The 18393-nt window shown below is 58.6% G+C and overlaps 1 protein-coding gene across 1 annotated transcript; it reads right to left on the bottom strand.

The window, feature by feature from the left end:
- Nucleotides 1-2205: 2205 nt before the first annotated feature.
- Nucleotides 2206-17046, bottom strand: GRIN2C (glutamate ionotropic receptor NMDA type subunit 2C). The gene is given in 15 exon segments (XM_062506228.1): nt 2206-3615; nt 4016-4248; nt 4777-4964; nt 5500-5660; nt 5874-6103; nt 6190-6315; nt 7611-7764; nt 8120-8288; nt 8404-8615; nt 9172-9286; nt 9783-10378; nt 11911-12334; nt 16418-16701; nt 16703-16915; nt 16918-17046. Coding segments are annotated over 15 exon segments (4644 nt in total).
- Between the last annotated feature and the right edge of the window lie 1347 nt (nt 17047-18393).

Genomic DNA, 18393 nt, shown 5'->3' with positions numbered 1-18393 from the left:
GGTCCTTGAAGGTCACAGATCCCTCCTGCAATGGACTGGTCACACCCCAAACGCCTCCTTTCCCACCAGTGCCCAGTGCCTGGCACCAGGAATGGGAGAAAAAATGTGCTTTTTCATCCCAATGGCATGTAAAGATGATTATGTAAATGCCACCGTGGTGGCCAGAGTCCTGGGCATTCACATGAGGCACCCAGAATAGCCCTGGCCTTACACTGGGAGCTGGCACCCAACCCTGGGGGCCACCTCCCTCCCCTGGGAGCACCCCCTGCACCCCATTTGCCCTGTCCCTTGCTGTCCTCAGCCTCCTGCAGCAAAGCCCTTCTATAAAACATGAAGCAGCTCCATTTGGCCTCTGCTGAGTCACCAGGGACATCACTAATTAATTTAAAACATGGGTTGGGGATTTTTGGTACTTATTTTTTTCCCTTTTCTGCTCCCCTTTGCTGTCACAGCCCCAACCTCAGCTCAGGTTTGGCTGCAACTATGTATGCTGGCTTCCTCAAACCAGAGAGGCACAATTTGAGGGAAAGTTCCTAAGGACACACTGAAGCTTCTCGGGGACCAGCCTAACTCCAGGGGGCATCTGGGACATTCTGCTGGAAGAGCTGCCCCGGGTGAATGGGTGCCATCACCTGTGGCAGTCGGGATTAATACCCTCCTCTTCAATCGGATTTATTTATTTATGACTTTTATTTATACACCAGCACCTCCCACCCTCGCCAGGAGGCTTGGAGGGGCTGCCAAAGCCATTAAGAGACAATTGCAATGATAAATAAGTAAAGGGAATTAAAGCGCCGGCACCAGTGTGTGATGGCAGCTAGGCTGGGGGATGGGGGGACTGACTGGATTTAACCCCAGACAGATGGGTGGATGCATTGATGGACAGATGGATGGACAGCCACATTTGTCAGTGTTTTTGAGCCTGGACCACACGTGGCCGCGCCCTTCTGGGGCTTTGCAGCCATCCCTGAGGGAGGGCTGGATGTCCCGGAGCAGTCCCTGTCGTTGTCCCCTCGCTCTTACCGGCCTCAGCTGCTCGCTGGCTGCCACCAACCCCCAACAACTATGTTTTAATGAAGAAAAAAAAAAAAAAAAAAGGAGCTCTACAGCAGCTTCCCGGGGAGACGTTCGTGGGGGGAGGCAATGCCAAACCAGCTGAGAAGAGGGGCCGAGGGTTGGCATCTCCCTGGGACAGCCTGCCAGCCAGGCACGGGCAGCTCCGTGGTCCTGGTGGTGCTGCTCTGGGATGGGGCTGGAACCGCCTGCACAGCTCTGGCTGCAGCCCGGGGCCCCGGAGCCGCAGCTGCCACTTCCCAAAGATCCTCTCCCCTGCCTGGGGCTGCTGTGAGTCGCGGCCGCCTCTGCTCGCTCCCCAGCCCGGCAGGGAAAGGGCCGTGTCAGACGTACATGAAGGGAAGAATTAAACCCGGCTCATCTATCACACCTGATTTATGGCTCCATCAGCCTGGGAAGCTGGGAGGAATTCTCCTCTTCCCCATTCCCCACAGCACACCTTCCCGGGGCTGCTGTGCCGAGCTGAAGATCCCTGCCAGGCTGCCTTTTGCAGCCGTGACAGCATCACTCACCGACCCGAGCCCAGGGCCATCAGTGCCCAGCACCCCAAAGCCTGAGCAGGGGCCACGAACCCTGGCTCCAGCGCTCGGTTCCAGCCTCTTCACAGGCTGACGGCTCCTAATTAAGCCCTCGGAGCAGTTGCCATTTTCTTTTTCCAGCTTTCCTTTGCCGGTGGGACGAGCCTGTGCCGCGGCTAAGCAGTAACGGGACACGGACGGGGTGCACAGGACCATGAATATTCATGAAAACCTATGATGCCAAGGGCATCCCCGAAGGATGGAAGAAGGGTCCCCAGGCAGCTGCAAATGTCTTTTTAATGACCTGGAAATGGCGTTTCGAGTCCTTTGAATGAAACCAAAACGTGACGGCGAAACGGCGGCGGTGCGTTTGGCGTCCCCGATGCCGGCCCCGCCTGTAGGGAGATCTCGACCCAGCATGTACCAGCCCTCGCCAGGCTCCTCTGCCTCCCCCAAACAGCGCACCGGGACCCGCCGAGCCGCTCGGAGCATCCCGCTGCCGGCGGAGCAGGACCCCGGCAGGCAGGAGCCCGGCCGGGAGCCGCTGGCTGGCCCGTAGGGACACCCGGGCGAAGGGCAGGCAGAGGGGTGCGGACACTCCCCTGTCCCCCCATCACACCTCCGACTCCAGGCTGGAGACCCGCCGCCAGGACCCGCCGGCGCAGGGACTCGCCACCCCGCGGGCCACCAGCGGGTCCCTCCTGTCCGCCCCCACCGCCCGCAGCACGGCCAGCTCCCCGCGCCTCCCGCAGTCTCTGCAGGAGCTGTCCCAGCGCCCGGACCCCCGCTCACAGCGGTGCACCCCGGCGTGCTCCCGGGGCAGCGGGGACCCCCGCCAGAGGTGTCTCGCGTAGAGGGGCAGGTTGGCGTAGGAGTTCATGCAGGCGTGGGGAGCGCACGCCGGCACGGTGGCGGTGGCACGGGGGTTTTGCCGGCAAGCCTCCCGGTAGGATGGCAGCCTGGTCACGGGCGAGTGCGGTGGCAGCCGGCCAGCGGCCTGTGGGCAACGGGAGCCGCAGCCGTACCCGGCCTCGGCTTCGGGGAAGAGGTCGGGCACGTCGGAGCGGGCGGGTGGGCGAGCGGCCCCGCAGCGCCGCAGCCCCGCGGGTCGCCGCTTGTCGCCGCGCTCCCCGGGCACCCTGGCCGAGCTCGCCCATCGGCTCAGCTTCTCCCGTTCCAGCACCGCCGCCTCCGGCCGCGCCGGCTCGCCCCTGGCTCTGCAAGTCCTGGTGACTTTCGGGAAGGCTCCGCGAGAGCAGGATGGAGGCAGGAAGGCGCTGCCCACCTCCCGCTTCTTCTCCGCTGCCGAGAGCAGCCGGGGCAGAGTCCCTGAGACCCCGTGCGTCCCGGCCCTCTGGAGCAGGGGGTTGTTTTGCAGCCGGTCCCCCCGTCCCGACGGCCGTTTGTGCTCCCTGTAGATGTCCGGTGGTGGGAGGTCCCTCGGGGATGTGGGGGGCGGGAGGGGAGCCCCGATATGGTTCCCCACCAGCATTTGCTCCCCATAATCCCCTCCTGGGGAAGTCTTCACCAGGAGGTGGGGGAAACTTGTGAGGGCTTCATCCCCTACACAACCACCCCGAAACTTCAGGGGGTGCAGCAGGCGGGGGTGCTCGTTTTCCCCTCTCCAGTTCTCCTCCCCGTGCAGACGGGAGTCCACAGGGATGGGCTGGGACAGCGGCAGCCCCAGGGGAGCGCCCTTGGGAGCGCAGGCTCTCCCCAGCCTCTCGGCGGGGTGCGGGCTGGAGGGGGGCCCGCGGTGTGCGCCGGTGCTGTTCTGCACCACGAGCTGCGGTGTCCTCAGGGAGAAGGTGGTCTGGAGACGCTCGCTGTGGTTGCTCCAGTCCTCAATGGTGCGGGTGGCCTGCTCCAGCGAGCCGCCCACGCTGGCCGTTTGCACCATCTCTTTGGCCGCCTGCAGCATTTTCAACACATTGGCCTGGGCTGAGCTGGCAGTGACATCGGGTCTGGGTGCCCGCCCGGGGCTCGACAGGGTCTGCACACCATTGAAGCAGCTGTAGATGCCCTGTGGGGAGAAATGGGCCCCCCCACCATTGTCAGCAAGGTCAGTGGGGTCCTGCCCCCCTGACACCACCCTGCTGAGCTAAATTCATGCTGCTGAGGCTGAGGTAGCTTCAGAGCACTGACAACCCCTCCCCGGCATCCCCAGCACATGTCAGCGTGGGTGACACCATCCTCTATCACCTTTTCCCCCAGGGATGATAATAATAAGGATGTGGGGTCATTCCCAGGACTGAACCCTTTCCCCGAAAGCTGACTTTTCTCACCAAGATCTCACACCAACAAGAACATCTCCAGTCCTTCCCATGCAGGTCAAAAGACAATTCCCACTAAGCCATGTCCCCCCCTGTGACACCGTGTGAAGATATCTGTACTCCTCAAAAGCCCCTGTCAGCATCCCTCACCCTGCTGATGGCCAGGAGGAAGTCAAGCTTGTGGGACTTGGGGACAGAATGACGCAGCTTCCAGTAGATGAGGTGCTCCCAAGCAAAGACCAGCAGGCTCAGCCCCATGGCCACCAGCAGCATGTAGAAAACCCCAGCCATGTTGTCGATGTCTAGCTTGCTGCTCATCACCTCATTCTTCTCATTCTGGCAGATCCCTGACAGCCAAACTGTCTCCAGCTTCTGGGTGTCACCTGGAACATGTACAACAGTGCAGGGTGTCAAAATCCACCACTAGGAATCATCTTCCCAACTACATCCCTGTCCCTTTCCACCCTACTGTGGGTGGAAGGAGGATAAAGAGACCCCTGAGCCTCTGGAGCTGGAATCATCTAGTGCTTGCTGCTGTCCTTGGTCTGAGCATCCCACCCGCCACTTGTTCCTCTCCAGGGTCCTCTCTCAACTCTGCCCCCCACCCATGTGCCAGCCAGCCATGCTTACTGTCCTCTTCACAGGCTTCTCCTCAGGACCATCAAATATTGTGCACAGCCATCTCCAGGCTTTTACAGCCCCAGAGGGAATGACACCCACAACATCCAGAGGGTTTTATATCCCCTGAAAGAAGCTGGCAAAGTCCCTCACTGCCATTCTGCCAAGAGGACATCAGCCATGAAGGCTGCGCAGAGTGTGAGGACCAAAGCCCTGTTCCCTGGGTTAATCTGCAGGGCAGGAATGGGGTGAGGATGGGGACAGGGCTAACGAGGAGCTCATACAGCACCCACCATCTCCCAGGAACTGGAGCAGGGCCAGGTCAATGGCTCGCTTCCAGCGCGAGTCCTTCTGCAGGGCGATGCCGTAGCCCGTGGTGGCAAACACCTTCCCACTGCCAATGGTCACCAGCTTGCAGCCCTCGTCCTTGCCCGCCATGTAGTTGAGCACCGCTGCGTCGTAGATGAAGGCATCCAGCTTCCTGCCCCACCAACAGGAGGAAGGGTGAGGGGGGGTCTGAAAGCCCACTTTTGGGGGAAGGCTGTGCCTATTTGGGGAGCTCTATCCCTTTCAGAAAGCTGTAGCACATCTGGAGGGGGTTCTATGTGCTCTTGGGGTCCCTGACCCATCCTGGAGTGCTGTAACCACACTTGTAGGGGAAGTATCCAACTCTGGAGGAAGTTGTGTACCACCCGGGGGAACCTTGCCCCATCTGGGGTGAGCTGCATCCCTTTTGAGGGAAGCTGTATGAAGCTGTACCCCATCTGCAGCAGGTTGTGCTCTCTTTGGGGGTCCCGTACTTCAGGGAAGATGCACAGAGCCATTTCCTGTCTGGGAGAGCTATATCCAGCCTGGGGGACTCACATCCAACTTCTGGGGGGTTGTACCCCAGTTAACAAATCCCTTCTCCATCTGGGAGGTCCTGTTCCCCATTCCAGGGAGCCATAGTTATTTGGGGGTGCTGTATGCCATTTGGAGGAGCTCTGAGAGCCATACCCCACCTCAGGGAGCCATACCCCATTTTGAGGCTGGTGAGGGCATCCTCCACAGAGCGCTGGTTGTACTTCACCATGTGGGTGTGCATGTCGGGGTAGTTGCTGCGGATGTTCCTCTCGGTGCTGCCATTGGGGACAGTGCCAAAGCGGAAGGGTGGGTACTGCTCCTGTGGCCTCTGGAACTGCAATGGGGAGCCCCGGGGGTGGCATCACACGGTGCCCATGTCTTTCCATGTCCCCAGCATATCCCCTCCCCTCAGCCAGCCCTCTACTCATGCACTCATACTCAGCCCACTGGCAGTGATGTGTAGCTCCACACATATCACTGCCAGTAACTTCAAAAAGTGGGGTTTTTAGGGATTTTTTAGGGTTCCCACCCCAATGATCAGCCCCACCTTCCTGTCACTCAGCCCCGACACAGTGTCAATGTACTGCTCCTGGATCATGAAGGCAGCCAGGTTGGCTGTGTAGCTGGCGAGGAAGATGACGGCAAAGAAGGCCCAGATGAGCACCATGATCTTGCTGGTGGTGCCCTTGGGGTTCTCAATGGGGACTGAGTTGTTGAAGACCAGAGCCCACAGCAGCCAGATGGACTTGCCAATGGTGAAGGAGGGACCCCCTGGCCCTGCAGGGACAGGGAACAGAGGGAAGTCAGTTGTCAGTCCAGCCAGGGAGGTGTCCCCCCTCCCAGCTCCCACCTCCCCAACTCACTCTTGCCACTGGTGAGGTTCTGGTTGTAGCCAACGGGGCTGAAATACTCAAACATGAAGACGGTGATGGCCACCACAGTGAGGCACATGACAAACATCATGACCCACACGGCTGGGCTGTAAGGCTCTGCAAAGCAAGTAGAACTTTGTGAACCTCCAAGGACATCCACTGGTCCTCTGAGGACTGCCAGGAGCCCTTCTGGATGGATGGGGCTCATCCTGCATATTGCCCCTCCTTGGAGAGGAGTTGGATGTTGGCAGCACCATGGCCAAACAGCTCCACAGGAACTCAGGAGGGAAGGGGATTGCTGCAGAGCTAGGGGATGCAGCCAAATCAGGTTGTCACCAACAGGAAGATGCTTACAAAATGCTGCCCATCTCCAGGGTCACTGCAGGAGGGTTTCCCATGGAATCACAGGTTGTCCCCCATGATGGTTCTGGCCACAGGACTGTGCTTGCATAAGGCACAAAACCAGCCCCCCCAGCCCTGCTCAGCCCTGGGGAGAGCCCCCCATGAGTGGGGACAGGCAATGAGCCCCTGCCTGCCCAAGATGACCTGGGATGGAGCAGCAGGAGAACGGGGGATGCATCCGAGCCGTCAACATGCCGCTGCCAAGGTCCATTTGTCAGCATGTCCTTTGCTGTCAGGGAGGAGAGGCCTCCCCTGACGGGGATGTGGCTCATTAGCGCAGAGGCAGGAGACACAGGGACATGGGGACCTCAGACCCTGGCCCTGCCAAACCAGGGCAGGATGCTCCATCTGTCCCTGGGGCTGGTGAAGGTGACCCTGCTTCCATGGGAGTTTGGGCTCCGTGGTGTGGAGGGACAGGATGAGGAGGATGTGCCCAGGCTGACGGTCCCACCTTCCACGGCCTCCCTAGCACCCACCTGCACACTCCCCACACAAGAGCCCAGCGCCAGCTGAGCTGGGACATTGCTGCTGTGCCCTTGCCAAGAGTCGACAGCCCTGCCCGAGCTGAATTTCCTGATGACCTTGGCCAGTCTCCTCCCCTTCCTAGGCTGCAGCTTTGCTGATGCAAAACTCATTAAATAAAACTTTTAGCACTGGCAGTTTCCTACACTTCGCTTAACCACTGCCTCTGGTGACGATGGCAGAGATGTGTTCCCAAAGCAGAGCTCCAAGCTGGCAAATCCCCCCACTTCCCCATCCTCCCTCCTCCACACTAAAAATGAAGAGGAGAAAACCACTCAGGCCAGCCTCAGTCTCCAGCTTCCATCTCCATAATAAAAGGATTATTCGGACAGGGAAGGAAGAAGCATCAAAGCCAACAGCACAATTTCCTTCCCTTATGACTTAGGTTTTTTTCCTTGAAAGTTATTAAAACTGAACAATATTTCGAATTTGCATTTGTAGGAAGCATGGGATGAACCTGCAGAAAGACAGGGGGACACAGGGCTCACCCAGGAAGGCAGAGGGGGACACGGTGCCGTTGCTCCGGGCCACCATGACACTGATGCCTGTCTCCACAAAGGGCACGGAGAAATCCACAATCTCAGACCGCTCCTCATTGATGGTGAGGGAGCCGATGGCCATGTCTGCACGCTTGTAGTACACCTGGAAAAGGGGCAGGTGGGCTTGGGATGGGCAGAGGGACAGGCAGAGGGACAAGCAGAGGGACCCAGACCACTTTCCCCTGGCATTTTCTCATCTCCGGCATTTCCAGCCTTAATTTCTATCTTTTTTTAAAAAAAATAATTAGCTTCCTACATGAGCAGTGGCACAGACACAACCTGCTGTGGGGTTGTAAGTGTTCATCTGACTCCTCCACCAAGATGGAACTCATGCCAAGCTATCCCCTGCCCACATTCCCACCACAAATCCCATCTTTACCAGGAAAGCCCCAGGTCAAGGGTGAGTGGTGCTCTCCAGGGAATGTCAAAGTGAGGGTCTGAGCCATGCCCATCCCTACCTCACCAATCATGCCATTCCAGACCCCACGGACAATCTTGCCATGTTTGCCATTGGTCACTAGGTAAAGGTCATAGGAGAACTTCACCGTCTTGGCCAGCTTCTTCAGGATGTCAATGCAGAAACCTTTGCAGCACAGCTTGGTGTAGGGATCCACAAGGCCATCACCACTGGAAACACACCAAGAAAGATGGATTGGACCAAACAGAGATGCTCTGAGCACCCTGGACACCATGTGCCAAGGGAGTGGTGGCCAGAATTGCCGAGCTCCGTGTCCCTGCTCACCTCTGGGAGGAGTTGGTCTGCTTGCGGCAGGGCACGGTGTTGCGCACGCAGACGCCCGTGCTGGGGTCCGTGTTCTCCACAATGACAAAGGGTCTCTCCTCCAGGGTGGCCACTGTCAGGTGGCGGTTGTCAACCACGGGCTGCATGAAGGAGCCATAGCGGGGCCACACGGGGTACTTCATGTGGATGATGCCTTTCTCCCATTTGCCCACCTGCCCCCAAGGGAGAGCACATGGTCATCCCAGATTTGGGCTCCGTGGGTCACATGTGATCCCATATCCATCCTCCCACCTTTGGGGTTATTCCTGGTGAGCCCCATCTCAGCATCCCTTTCCCCACACGCCCCTGCACCATGGGGAGAGGTGTTTCCTCCTGAGACCCAAGCTTCACACTCAGGTGAGCACAAACCTGGCCAGACTTTACCCAAAATACTTTCAAACTACCAAAAAATACTCCACACATCTTGTTTCATGTCTAAGCATTTGGCTTAGAGGTAAGCATCTGCATTTCTGACTTTTTTTGAATTTATCATCTGAATTGCAAGGAAAAACTGGGAAAACTGACAACCCTTGGCAGAGCTTGCGTGCTCATCATTGCTGCAAATCCCCACCATGGCACCATGGGTACTTTTGGGACCAGCCATGGTACTTTTGGGTTTTGCATAGTACAACCCATCCCAAGGTGGGACCCCAGCCTGTGCATGGTCCCAGGCTCACCCTGCCCAGCCACCCTGCAGTGTGGTCATCCCAGGGGGCCTGGGGGTCCTACCATCTCCCAGAGCCGGTGCTGGTTCAGCGTGATCACCACCATGGTCGGCCTGACCAGGTATCCACCTTCATTGAAGGAGAAGTCCCTGTGCTCCCATGTCACATTGAGGAGGTGCCTGGTGGGACACAGAGCCTGTAAGCCTCTGGGTATGCAGCCCTGCACTGTACAGCCCTCCTTCTCCTTCTCCTTCTCCTTCTCCTTCTCCTTCTCCTTCTCCTTCTCCACCTGCAGCCAGGCTGCCACAGGTCCCATGGAGACATGTGGGGCTGAGAGCTGGGGAACAGCTTTAACCCCCATGCATGGGACAGAGGGGAACACCAAGGATGATGGCCCACTGTGGGGCTGAGGATGCACAGATTGCCACAGCAGCCCTGAGATGCCACAGAGCTATGATAGATCCTCAGGGGTCCTGAGTTACCAAGAAACATGGGAAAAGGCAAAGGAATCTCTGGGGAGATGCTCCAGGAGAATCCCAGCCAAGGGACATGGACTATCAGCTGCACGCCTCAGTGAGCATCTTCCTTGCTGCTTGCCAGCTCCATCCCTCTCCTCCCCTGCCTTTTCTCCGCTCCTCCCATTTCACACCCATCCCAGGGGACCCTGTGCCTCACCGGTAGAAGCTTGTGTTGGTGGTGGTGGCCCTGATGGGGGTCCAGCAGTCCCGCCCCACCTCGGGGAGGTAGCCATGGGCACGGAAGAAGCTGGCTGCCCCCATGGCAATGATGGCCACGCCATCCCGCACCTTCTGCCGCAGGCTCAGCTTCCAGCTCTCCGTCACCACGCTAATGAGGCCCACTGGGAAGGAAGAGGGTGGCACCTCCATGTTGCCCACTGTCATGCTGGGCACAATCCAGATATATCCTGGCCCCACAAGCCCGGCTTGCTCCGCCATGGAGAAGAGATACTCAGCCTCCTCTCGGGAGCAGTAAACAATGAGGACCTGGGCATCAATCTGGCGTAGGAGCCGCTGCGTCCTGGAGCTGCTCTGGTCCTGGCTCATCTCAAAGGTGAGCACCTCCTGCAGCTCCCAGCCAAAGTAGCTGGCATCCGTGAAGGAGCGGATGACATCCAGGAAGATGTTGTAGCCTGGGTAGAGGCTGGTGATGACAGCAAAGGAGCCCCAGTCGTATTCCTCCAACACCTTGAAGATCACCTGGATTTGCTGCTCAATGGAGACACCCAACTGCAGGAAAGCTGATCCGGGCTCCTGAGGGAGAAGAGGGATCAGGGGCTGCTCTGGCATCATGATCCAGGTCTCTTGCACCCATGCAAGCCTCCTTGAATTTGCCGTCATTTGCCGTCAAAAGTTCAAGATTGCCATGAACTGCAAGTGCAGTCCATGGGCTGGAGACACCCAAAACCAGACTAACCCTCCTCCAAAGAACTTCACCCCATGCAAAGGGTCAACTCCTGCAGCTTCACATCCATTTCTTAGCATATGGACCAAAAATTCCTCCGTCCTCCAAAGGAGATCATCAGTTTCTCCTTAAACCAGGAGAAGGAGGTGGGCAAGAGCTCTGTCAGGAGCATAAATCCCATCCCTGCTTCATCTCACTACCTGCAGCCAGAGCCTGTGTGGCTCCTTCCTTCCCGCTCCACCTCCCCGGCCATCTGGCCTCTCATTAGCAAACCTTAATTGGTCTGATTCTGTCTTAAATGATTCAGCGAATGGCAGTTGCCGAAGGTCACGTGCAGGCAGCAGGGTTTTGCCACCCAGACCCCCTCCACCTCCAGAGAAGTAGCCTGGGGTGAGCCCCAGAGAATCCCAGACAGGGAGGAGAAGACAAATCCCTCCACTGAAATAACCAGCCCAGGAGAAAGCTGCAGAAAATCACCCGGACAGCAAAGCTATGGGTGTTTTTTCATTGCTCCGGGCTCCATCTGAGCCCTCTACACCCACCTGAGTCCCCTGCACCAACTAGAGCCCCCTGCACCCACTGCCACCCACCCACAATGAGCTTGAGGTGCTCCGCGAGTACCAGTGGGTACAGGCAGGGCTGTGGGGGTGCAATCCAGGAGGATTGGACCCCAAACCACTATGCAAGAAAAGCACAAAATCTGTTCCCTGAAGAAGGGCAGGATCTCCAGTCACAGGAAAGAGCAAGCACTGAAAACCCTCCAGCACCCAGGCCAGGCAAGGTGGGATGAGCTGCTGTGAGGGGATAACCCAGATCTCCACACCCAGGACCCTCCAGCCTGGCTCCAGCTCTCCCTGCCACCAGCAGTTCCCAGCAGGCAGGTGACAGTAACTGACAGTGTCTGATGCCAGTGAGGAGCAAGGACAGAAATCCTGTGTCAGCTGTGGTCTACCTGAGGTCATCAGCACAGCTGAGCAAGGTTTCTTCATGCTGCCCACCCAGCCATTCCAGGGCTGGGTCCAGCCCCAGCAGGGTGGGAGGAAGATAAAGTTGTGATAACCCTGCCACTGCCCCATGCCAGCAGCCCAGCATCCTGTGGTGGGCACAGGAAGCAGCACACCAGGGAAGGTCCTTCCACAGGGTGTTGAGGTCCTCTCCCACATCCCATTAACAGGGCCCCTCCTTGAAGTCCCCACCATGTCCCACCACCCCAGCCAGCCACACTACCACAGCCACTGATCCACCATTCCTGCCCCTGATCCCAAAGGCTGCAGCCCAGCAGTTGCTCTGCCCTCCAGCATTCCATATCCCTTCCCTACCTTGCTCTAACAGTTCCTCATTTTTCTCATTCCCCCCTGGAAATACCAAGTGAGCTCCTCACCTTTGGGGTCAGGACCACTGCAGACCCACCACTGATGCTGATGATAGGAACCTGAGTCTGGGAGGAGATGAAGTCAAGGATCTGGGCCACAGCCTCCGTGCCCACGTTGTCTTCAAAGACGATGCCGTGGATCTTGTGGCTGGCGAGGATGTCGCAGATCTGGGTGAGGAGGGTGCTGGGGTTGGTGTTGTTGACGACAACAGTGATGGGGTGGATCTCCAGGGGCATGTCCAGGAAGCTCTGGGGGCTCAGGCGGGAGCGGATGTGCAGGGGGTAGGACGTGCCCCCAAACACCACGGCCACGTTGACCACTGGCTCCTCAGGGCCCGGCAGCAGGATGTCCGTGAAGGCAGCCGAGCAGCCCAGCACCATCCACAGTAGCAGAGTGTGTGCCGGCGCTCTGCCCATGTCCACCAGCGTGTCCCTGCCAGCACAGGACACAGCCCCTCGCATCCAGCTGCACACCAGGACCCTGAGCCCCACTCACCCCACCCTGAGCCCTCCCCACTGCCCTGGGGCATCACCATTGAGGGTTGACCCCAAGGAACGAGGGGACCCTCATCCCTTGGACACATGGTGAAGGAATAACCACAGGTTTGTACTCACCACCCACTATACACCTCAATGCTGTGTCACTTGTCTCCAGTCTTATCAACCACTAACTCTTCACAGCCAGTCCTGCTTTCCACCACCACCCTATCCTCATCTCACCGTCACCATCTCCATCCCACTGCCTTCCCATCCAGTCCAAAAGCCACCACTACTACACTGGTCCACGTAATCCCTTCAGTCAGGGACAGGGACAGCTGCAAGAGGTGCCAGGAGGGACTGGCAGCTCCTTGGTGCCTCTCTCTGCAGCAGACAGCCACCTTCAGTAGTCAAAGGCTTTGCCCTTGAGGGATGGTTCAGGTCTGCACCCTCCTTGTTGGGATTTTGCAATTCACAGTCACTGAAGTCTCTGTTCCCCTGCATGTCCTGCTGCCCGTCTCCAGCTCATCACCCTACCTCAGCCCCTTCTCTGCCACAAAATCCCAACCAATACACCTATCTGGATCTGTATGTCCAAGTTTTCCCTCCAAGTTTTCCACAGCATCCTTCAGCTTTCCTTCTGCTTCTCTTTACCCACAGTGTGTGTCCCCTGCTGGCAGTGCCCACCCAGATGGGACATCCTTCACACTGTGTGTCTGCTGGCTGCACCCCAAATCCAGGCTCTCAGGGGCAGTTTGGGCACATCCTCCCTGCCAGATCGCCGGGTCCCCAGCTCCCCACTGCCAGTGGGTGCTCATGCTGCAGCAGTTGGGGTGACAGTCCCCTGAAAGGGGACACATCCCTGCCCACAATGATGCACCTTTGTGCTGGAGTCCACCTCTCTGAGACCACCAGCAAAACCAACCTGTGGCCAGGGGGATCCAAGCCCCTCTGAACCCCATTTCCCTCAGGGCTGTCACCCTCATGCCAAGCTGGGCAGCAGGGAGGGGGACAAGCAGCCCTCCACAGTGGCACCAGCCAAGCACAAGTGTTGCTTCATGCAGCAAGGTGCCAGCTGGTGCTAAGAAACGTCACTTGCAATTAAAAGCTGCTGTTGCTTAACGTGTCTCCAGCACAGCCAGATGCTCCTCTCACTGAGTCCCAGCTGGTTTTGGGGTCTGGGCTTCCCTGGTAACCTGTACCCCAGCACTCCTCCATGCCGCAGTGAGGGACACCGCTTCAGCACACTGCGAAAACACTGCCAGCGTGTTGGACTGAAAATGCAGGATATAAACCCAACAGCTGCCGGGCTGGGCACCCTGCAAAAGCTGCTTGGTGCAGATTTGAGCACTGGGGCTGTCACCTCCAGAGAGACAGAGAACACAAACCACACATTCCCCTCCTGCACCCCATGGCGACCAGGAAGTCTTTGGGCACCTGTCTGGGCACTGATGCTCACCAGGCAGCATCTCTCTCAACCAGGTGAGTTTCATCAGGGAATCATCCACTCCCAGCACCCACCATCAACGAGGGGGTTCACCCTACCTGACTGCATCCCCCACCCCACTCCACATCACAGCTGGTGGAGCTGCAGGAGCCACAACGCTACACTGATGGCTGCAGCCAGGGCCCCTTGGCCAGAGAGGGCAGCAGGTGAGTCATGCCATGCTGGCAGCATCCCATGCTCTGGCACGGCCAGCTCAGTGGCAGGGCAGCCTGCACTGCCTGCTCCTCACTGCAAATCCCCAAGTATTTTTAGTTCTGTGATAAATAATTCATCGGGAATCCGGCATCAGCTACCCGAGCAGAGAGGAAGAGGAGCAACACACCACCCAAAACAAACAGAACCGCCCTGCCAGCAGCACTGCCTGTCTGAACCCTCCTCAAGGACGTTTAAATATACTCTGGGCCCTTGTGGTGATTGATGGGGTTTGCTCGTGCCAGCCCTGGTACCTCACCTGCTCCAGGCCCTTATCCTCCTCTTCCTCCATTCAGCTCTTGCCCAAGCTCGGGAGCCTCTTCCAGTACCAAGTAATCCAGGCACAGACCAGTGGTTGTCCCTTGCCATGCCAAGCTCTGCCAGCCCCTGCTCCTGGCTGGGACTGGGGACAGGGCTGAGCAATCTGGTTTCCCATGGACCAAGCCGCAGGTGGAAAATATCCCCATCCCTCACAGCCAGAACGCAAATGGCAGCAGCAGAGGGGAGGTGGGCATGGGCTCATCCCATCATTCAGACAGTGCTGAGACAAACAGGGCAATGAATTTGCATCCTTTCCAGGAATCCAGTGCCACCATGCAGAGTCAGGCTGGTCCACCACAGCCTTTGGTGGACATGGAAGAGGATGGAGGGGTTAAGGCCAAGGAGCCTATGGCCGGCAAGGGCTCCATGTGCAGGTTGGAGACAAGGCTGCTCCAAAATGGCCGAATTTGGGAGGCAAAGGGCAACCAGCTCCTCCAGCCCAGCTAACACCATGCGTTCCCAGCCCACTCTTTCTCATACTGAGCTAGAGGACTACAGGAGAATTTGTGGGTTTTTTTGTGGGGGGGATAACAGATTTCAGAAAAGTGGTGGAGGCTGAGGAGAAACTGAGCCCATCCCGGAGCTGCTGCCAGAGCTGGGGCTGCTCTTGGGCTCAGCACAACACAACAAAGCCCCTGCCAACTTCAAAGGAAATCCACATTTTCCAACCCCTTGTAGGAAGGACTGCAGAATTGCTCCCTTGGGGAAAGACTTTCCCAAAAGGGAGATTTTCCAGCTGAGGGAAGGGCCAGTGGCCAGACAGGATCAGGAGGAAAGTGGCCATGGCCAGGAGCCTGGGCAAGGCAATGCCACCTCCTGGCAGCCTCCCCAAGGACCAGAGGACACCACAAAGCTGCTTGGTGGTTTTGGCACTTGTTTTTTGTTGCTTTGGGGTAATTTTGAGCAGGTTAACCACCTTCCTAGGCACAACTTCCCCTGGTGCACCACAGTCACAGAAGTCTCATGCTAAAGGCACCAACAGATCAGATCATGAAATGTCATTTTAATGCAACAGGGAAAGTTTGCTCCTCATTTTAAATCTCACTTTTTGCCCTCACTCATTCCCCTGCTCCAAGAGACAGAGAGTTCATGCAGATATTTTAACCTCGGAAATGGGAGAAATAAAATTCCAAAATGCAAAATATCATTCAGGAAAGAGAAACCTTATCCTCCCCAAAAAAGCCTCCGAGCCTGAAATCAGAGGGAAAACGCAGCCTGTGCCAGGGGATGAGGAACTGCTGCTGGTGGACGGAAAGGACAGAGCAAAGCCAGACCTGATGGGGAGGAGAGGGGGCACAGAGGAGGGCACCGGAATGTGCCAGGACTTGTCATTTCCCTGACGGGGACACCCCTGTGGAGCAAGGAGACCTCCAGAAAGGAAAAAAGCAGCAAAACCTCCTCAAAGAAAACTCATGACCATCCCTGTCCCCATGCAGGGGGGATGACTCGGGAGGGAGAAGCGCTGGCAGCCCCCGGCAAGCACCGTCTCCTTTCAACCTTCATCCGTCACCACCCGGCATCACCCTTCTCTTCCTCTTCACCCTCCCCTTCCTCGCCCGCGCCTCCGACAGCAACAGTTGCGGGCCGGGGGCTGCGGACCGGGCCGAAGGTGAGGGCCCCACGCACGCACGCACCGAAACGCAGCTTAAAAAGGTCGAATATGGATTAACCAAAAATAAACGCCAAGTGTCCTGCCTGCAGCTGGGTTACGCAAGGTGGCGGCGGGGGACACAGGGCTGGTGGCACCCAGGGAGGTCTCCTCAATTTTTCCTGCCTCCCACTCCCCCCAGGACCCCCCAGAAAAGCGCCCAGGATCAAGGCTCATTTCCGTCCCGTGCCCGGGATGGGGAACAGGAGCTCTGGGGACGCGGGGGGATGCTGAGGTAGGGGAAGACGGACAGGGAAAACCCCCACCCCAGAAGAAACAACCCCCTCATCCCTAAAAGTTGCTGGCGGCGGTGGCCGGGCGGCAGCGGAGCCCGTCGGGCCCCGGTTGCCCCCGGCCCGCCCGGTACTTACGGGACCGCTGCTGCTCGGTGCCTACATGCCCCGCGGCTCCGGCGGGGCTCGTCCCACCGGGGGCTCGGCTCTTCCAAAGCTTCTCCTGCTGCGGGGCAGCCCCCCGGGGCAGGGTCGGGCCCCGCCGCGGCTGGCGGGGGGCTCCGGCGGCCGCCGTCGGTCCCGGCTCGTCCTTGGCGGCGGCGGCGGCGGCGGCGGCGGCTCTGCAGCGGCGGCTGGAGGCAGGGACGGGAGCGGAGGAAGGAGGGAGCGGGAGCGGAGCGGGTGTGCACGGGGGGGGGGCCCGGTGGCAGCAGGTGTCTCGGCGACCTCCGAGCGCCGGCAGCCATCTCCCCCCGGCCCGGGACCGGCGGGGCTGCCCGGGCGGGACGGTCGGGAGGAGCGCGGGGGAGGGATGCGGGGATGGAGGCTGGGGGGAGCCCGGGGGCGGTGGAAGGACAGGACGTGTGTCCTCCCGCCTCGCCGCAACTTCGGGGCTGGCCGCCAGCCCCGGTGGAAGGCGGGGGGGACGGGGGACAGGCAGCCCTTCCTCCAGAAACCGGCCCGCCTCTCCTGGCACCGGGGCCGGCCCCGGGGCCGGAGACAGAAGGGGGCAAGACCCCCTCCTTTCCTTCACCCCTCTCCTCCATCTCCAGGAGGAAAAACCCATGGCAAAATGGCACAGAATCCCTCTCTGGGTAGTGCCCGTCCCTAGTCCCGGTGAGGGCTGGAGGAATGCGGTTGGACTCATTCCCTCCCGCCACTATTTTCCATCCCTTTGCTGACTGAATTGGTGGACGCTGGCCAGCTGCCCACCGTGGTGCCCCCCAGCCGGTGCAGGACAGCCTCAGGGTCCCCACTGGTCACAGGGAGGGGGGTGACACTGAGCAAAGCCCCCGCAGGCAGCAGCATCCTCCAGCTGTCGTCAGGGCCAGTATTAAAGCATCAGCTGATCCCGCAGCACTGGTTTAGAGCAAGCCAGACTGGGAGACGGGGGGGAAGGGGGAGGGGGTAGAAAAGGGGAGAGATACTGCAAAGGAAGCGGGGAGACAGGCAGGTGCCCTCCTGCGGCTCCCTTGTCCCTGAGCGGTGCCCACTCTACCACAGAATGAGTCAGTGGCTGTGGATAAAGGGACCACGGCTCTGGAAGGACCTGGCAGGAGTTAGAGCCCAACTCAGACCCCACTGTGGGGGGCAGATTCTCCCAGACCTCCTCATGTCCTGGCTCAGAGCCACCAAAACACTGGGCATCACCCCGAGAGCACCTGCCCTCTCCAACAGAGCTGAGTGCCAGCAGTGCCCGTGCCCAGGCACTGCCCTTCTGCCATCCCCAGGGACAGATGCCTGGCTCGGGGACACAGCCACCCAAACGGGTTATTGGGCGTCTGCCACACAGGCTGGCACTGCAGCCACCTGCAACAGCATCCTCGTGGCTGCTGGGCTTGGAGAGGCCATTCCCAGAGAGGTTTCAACTTCCCTAAAAACATTCTGTCTGTGCTTAGACATAAGCTGCCTGATGTAGGACCTCCACACACCATCCCTGGTCCCTGAGACAGCCTGGCCACCTTCTGCCTGGGTGCAGTGGGTGACTTTGGGGCACCTCGGGGGTGAAAGAGGTAAAAAAAAATAATAATAAAAAAAGAGGAAAGAGAAAAATGCATCTAGGTTTACATTTTAATCCCTGTAAAGCAGCACCCACTCTGTCTGCAGGAGAGCTCAGCCCAATCTCTGAGGGTGCTGCAGTTCAAGGGCTCAGGGCAATGGGGGATGCAGGATCTGTCCTGTCCTGGGCACGTGCTGGCCATGTCCTGCTCCCTCAACCTCAGGCTGCCCACCTCTGCCTGATGCTGGCATCACTGTTCACTCTCTTGCCCAAAGAGAGATTTAAAGGGTTTTTAAGGGTTGGCAACAAGTCCTCAATACCTCAAATTCTTCTCCCAGGTCGAGTAAAGGGCCCATCTTGGGTTTAACATTGAAGAAGGCAGCGGCTGCATTTA

Source organism: Cinclus cinclus, chromosome 20 (assembly GCF_963662255.1).
Source record: "Cinclus cinclus chromosome 20, bCinCin1.1, whole genome shotgun sequence".
In the NCBI taxonomy this organism is placed as follows: domain Eukaryota; kingdom Metazoa; phylum Chordata; class Aves; order Passeriformes; family Cinclidae; genus Cinclus; species Cinclus cinclus.
The sequence above is the reverse complement of the archived record's forward strand: the minus strand, read 5'-3'. Positions and strand labels throughout refer to the sequence as shown.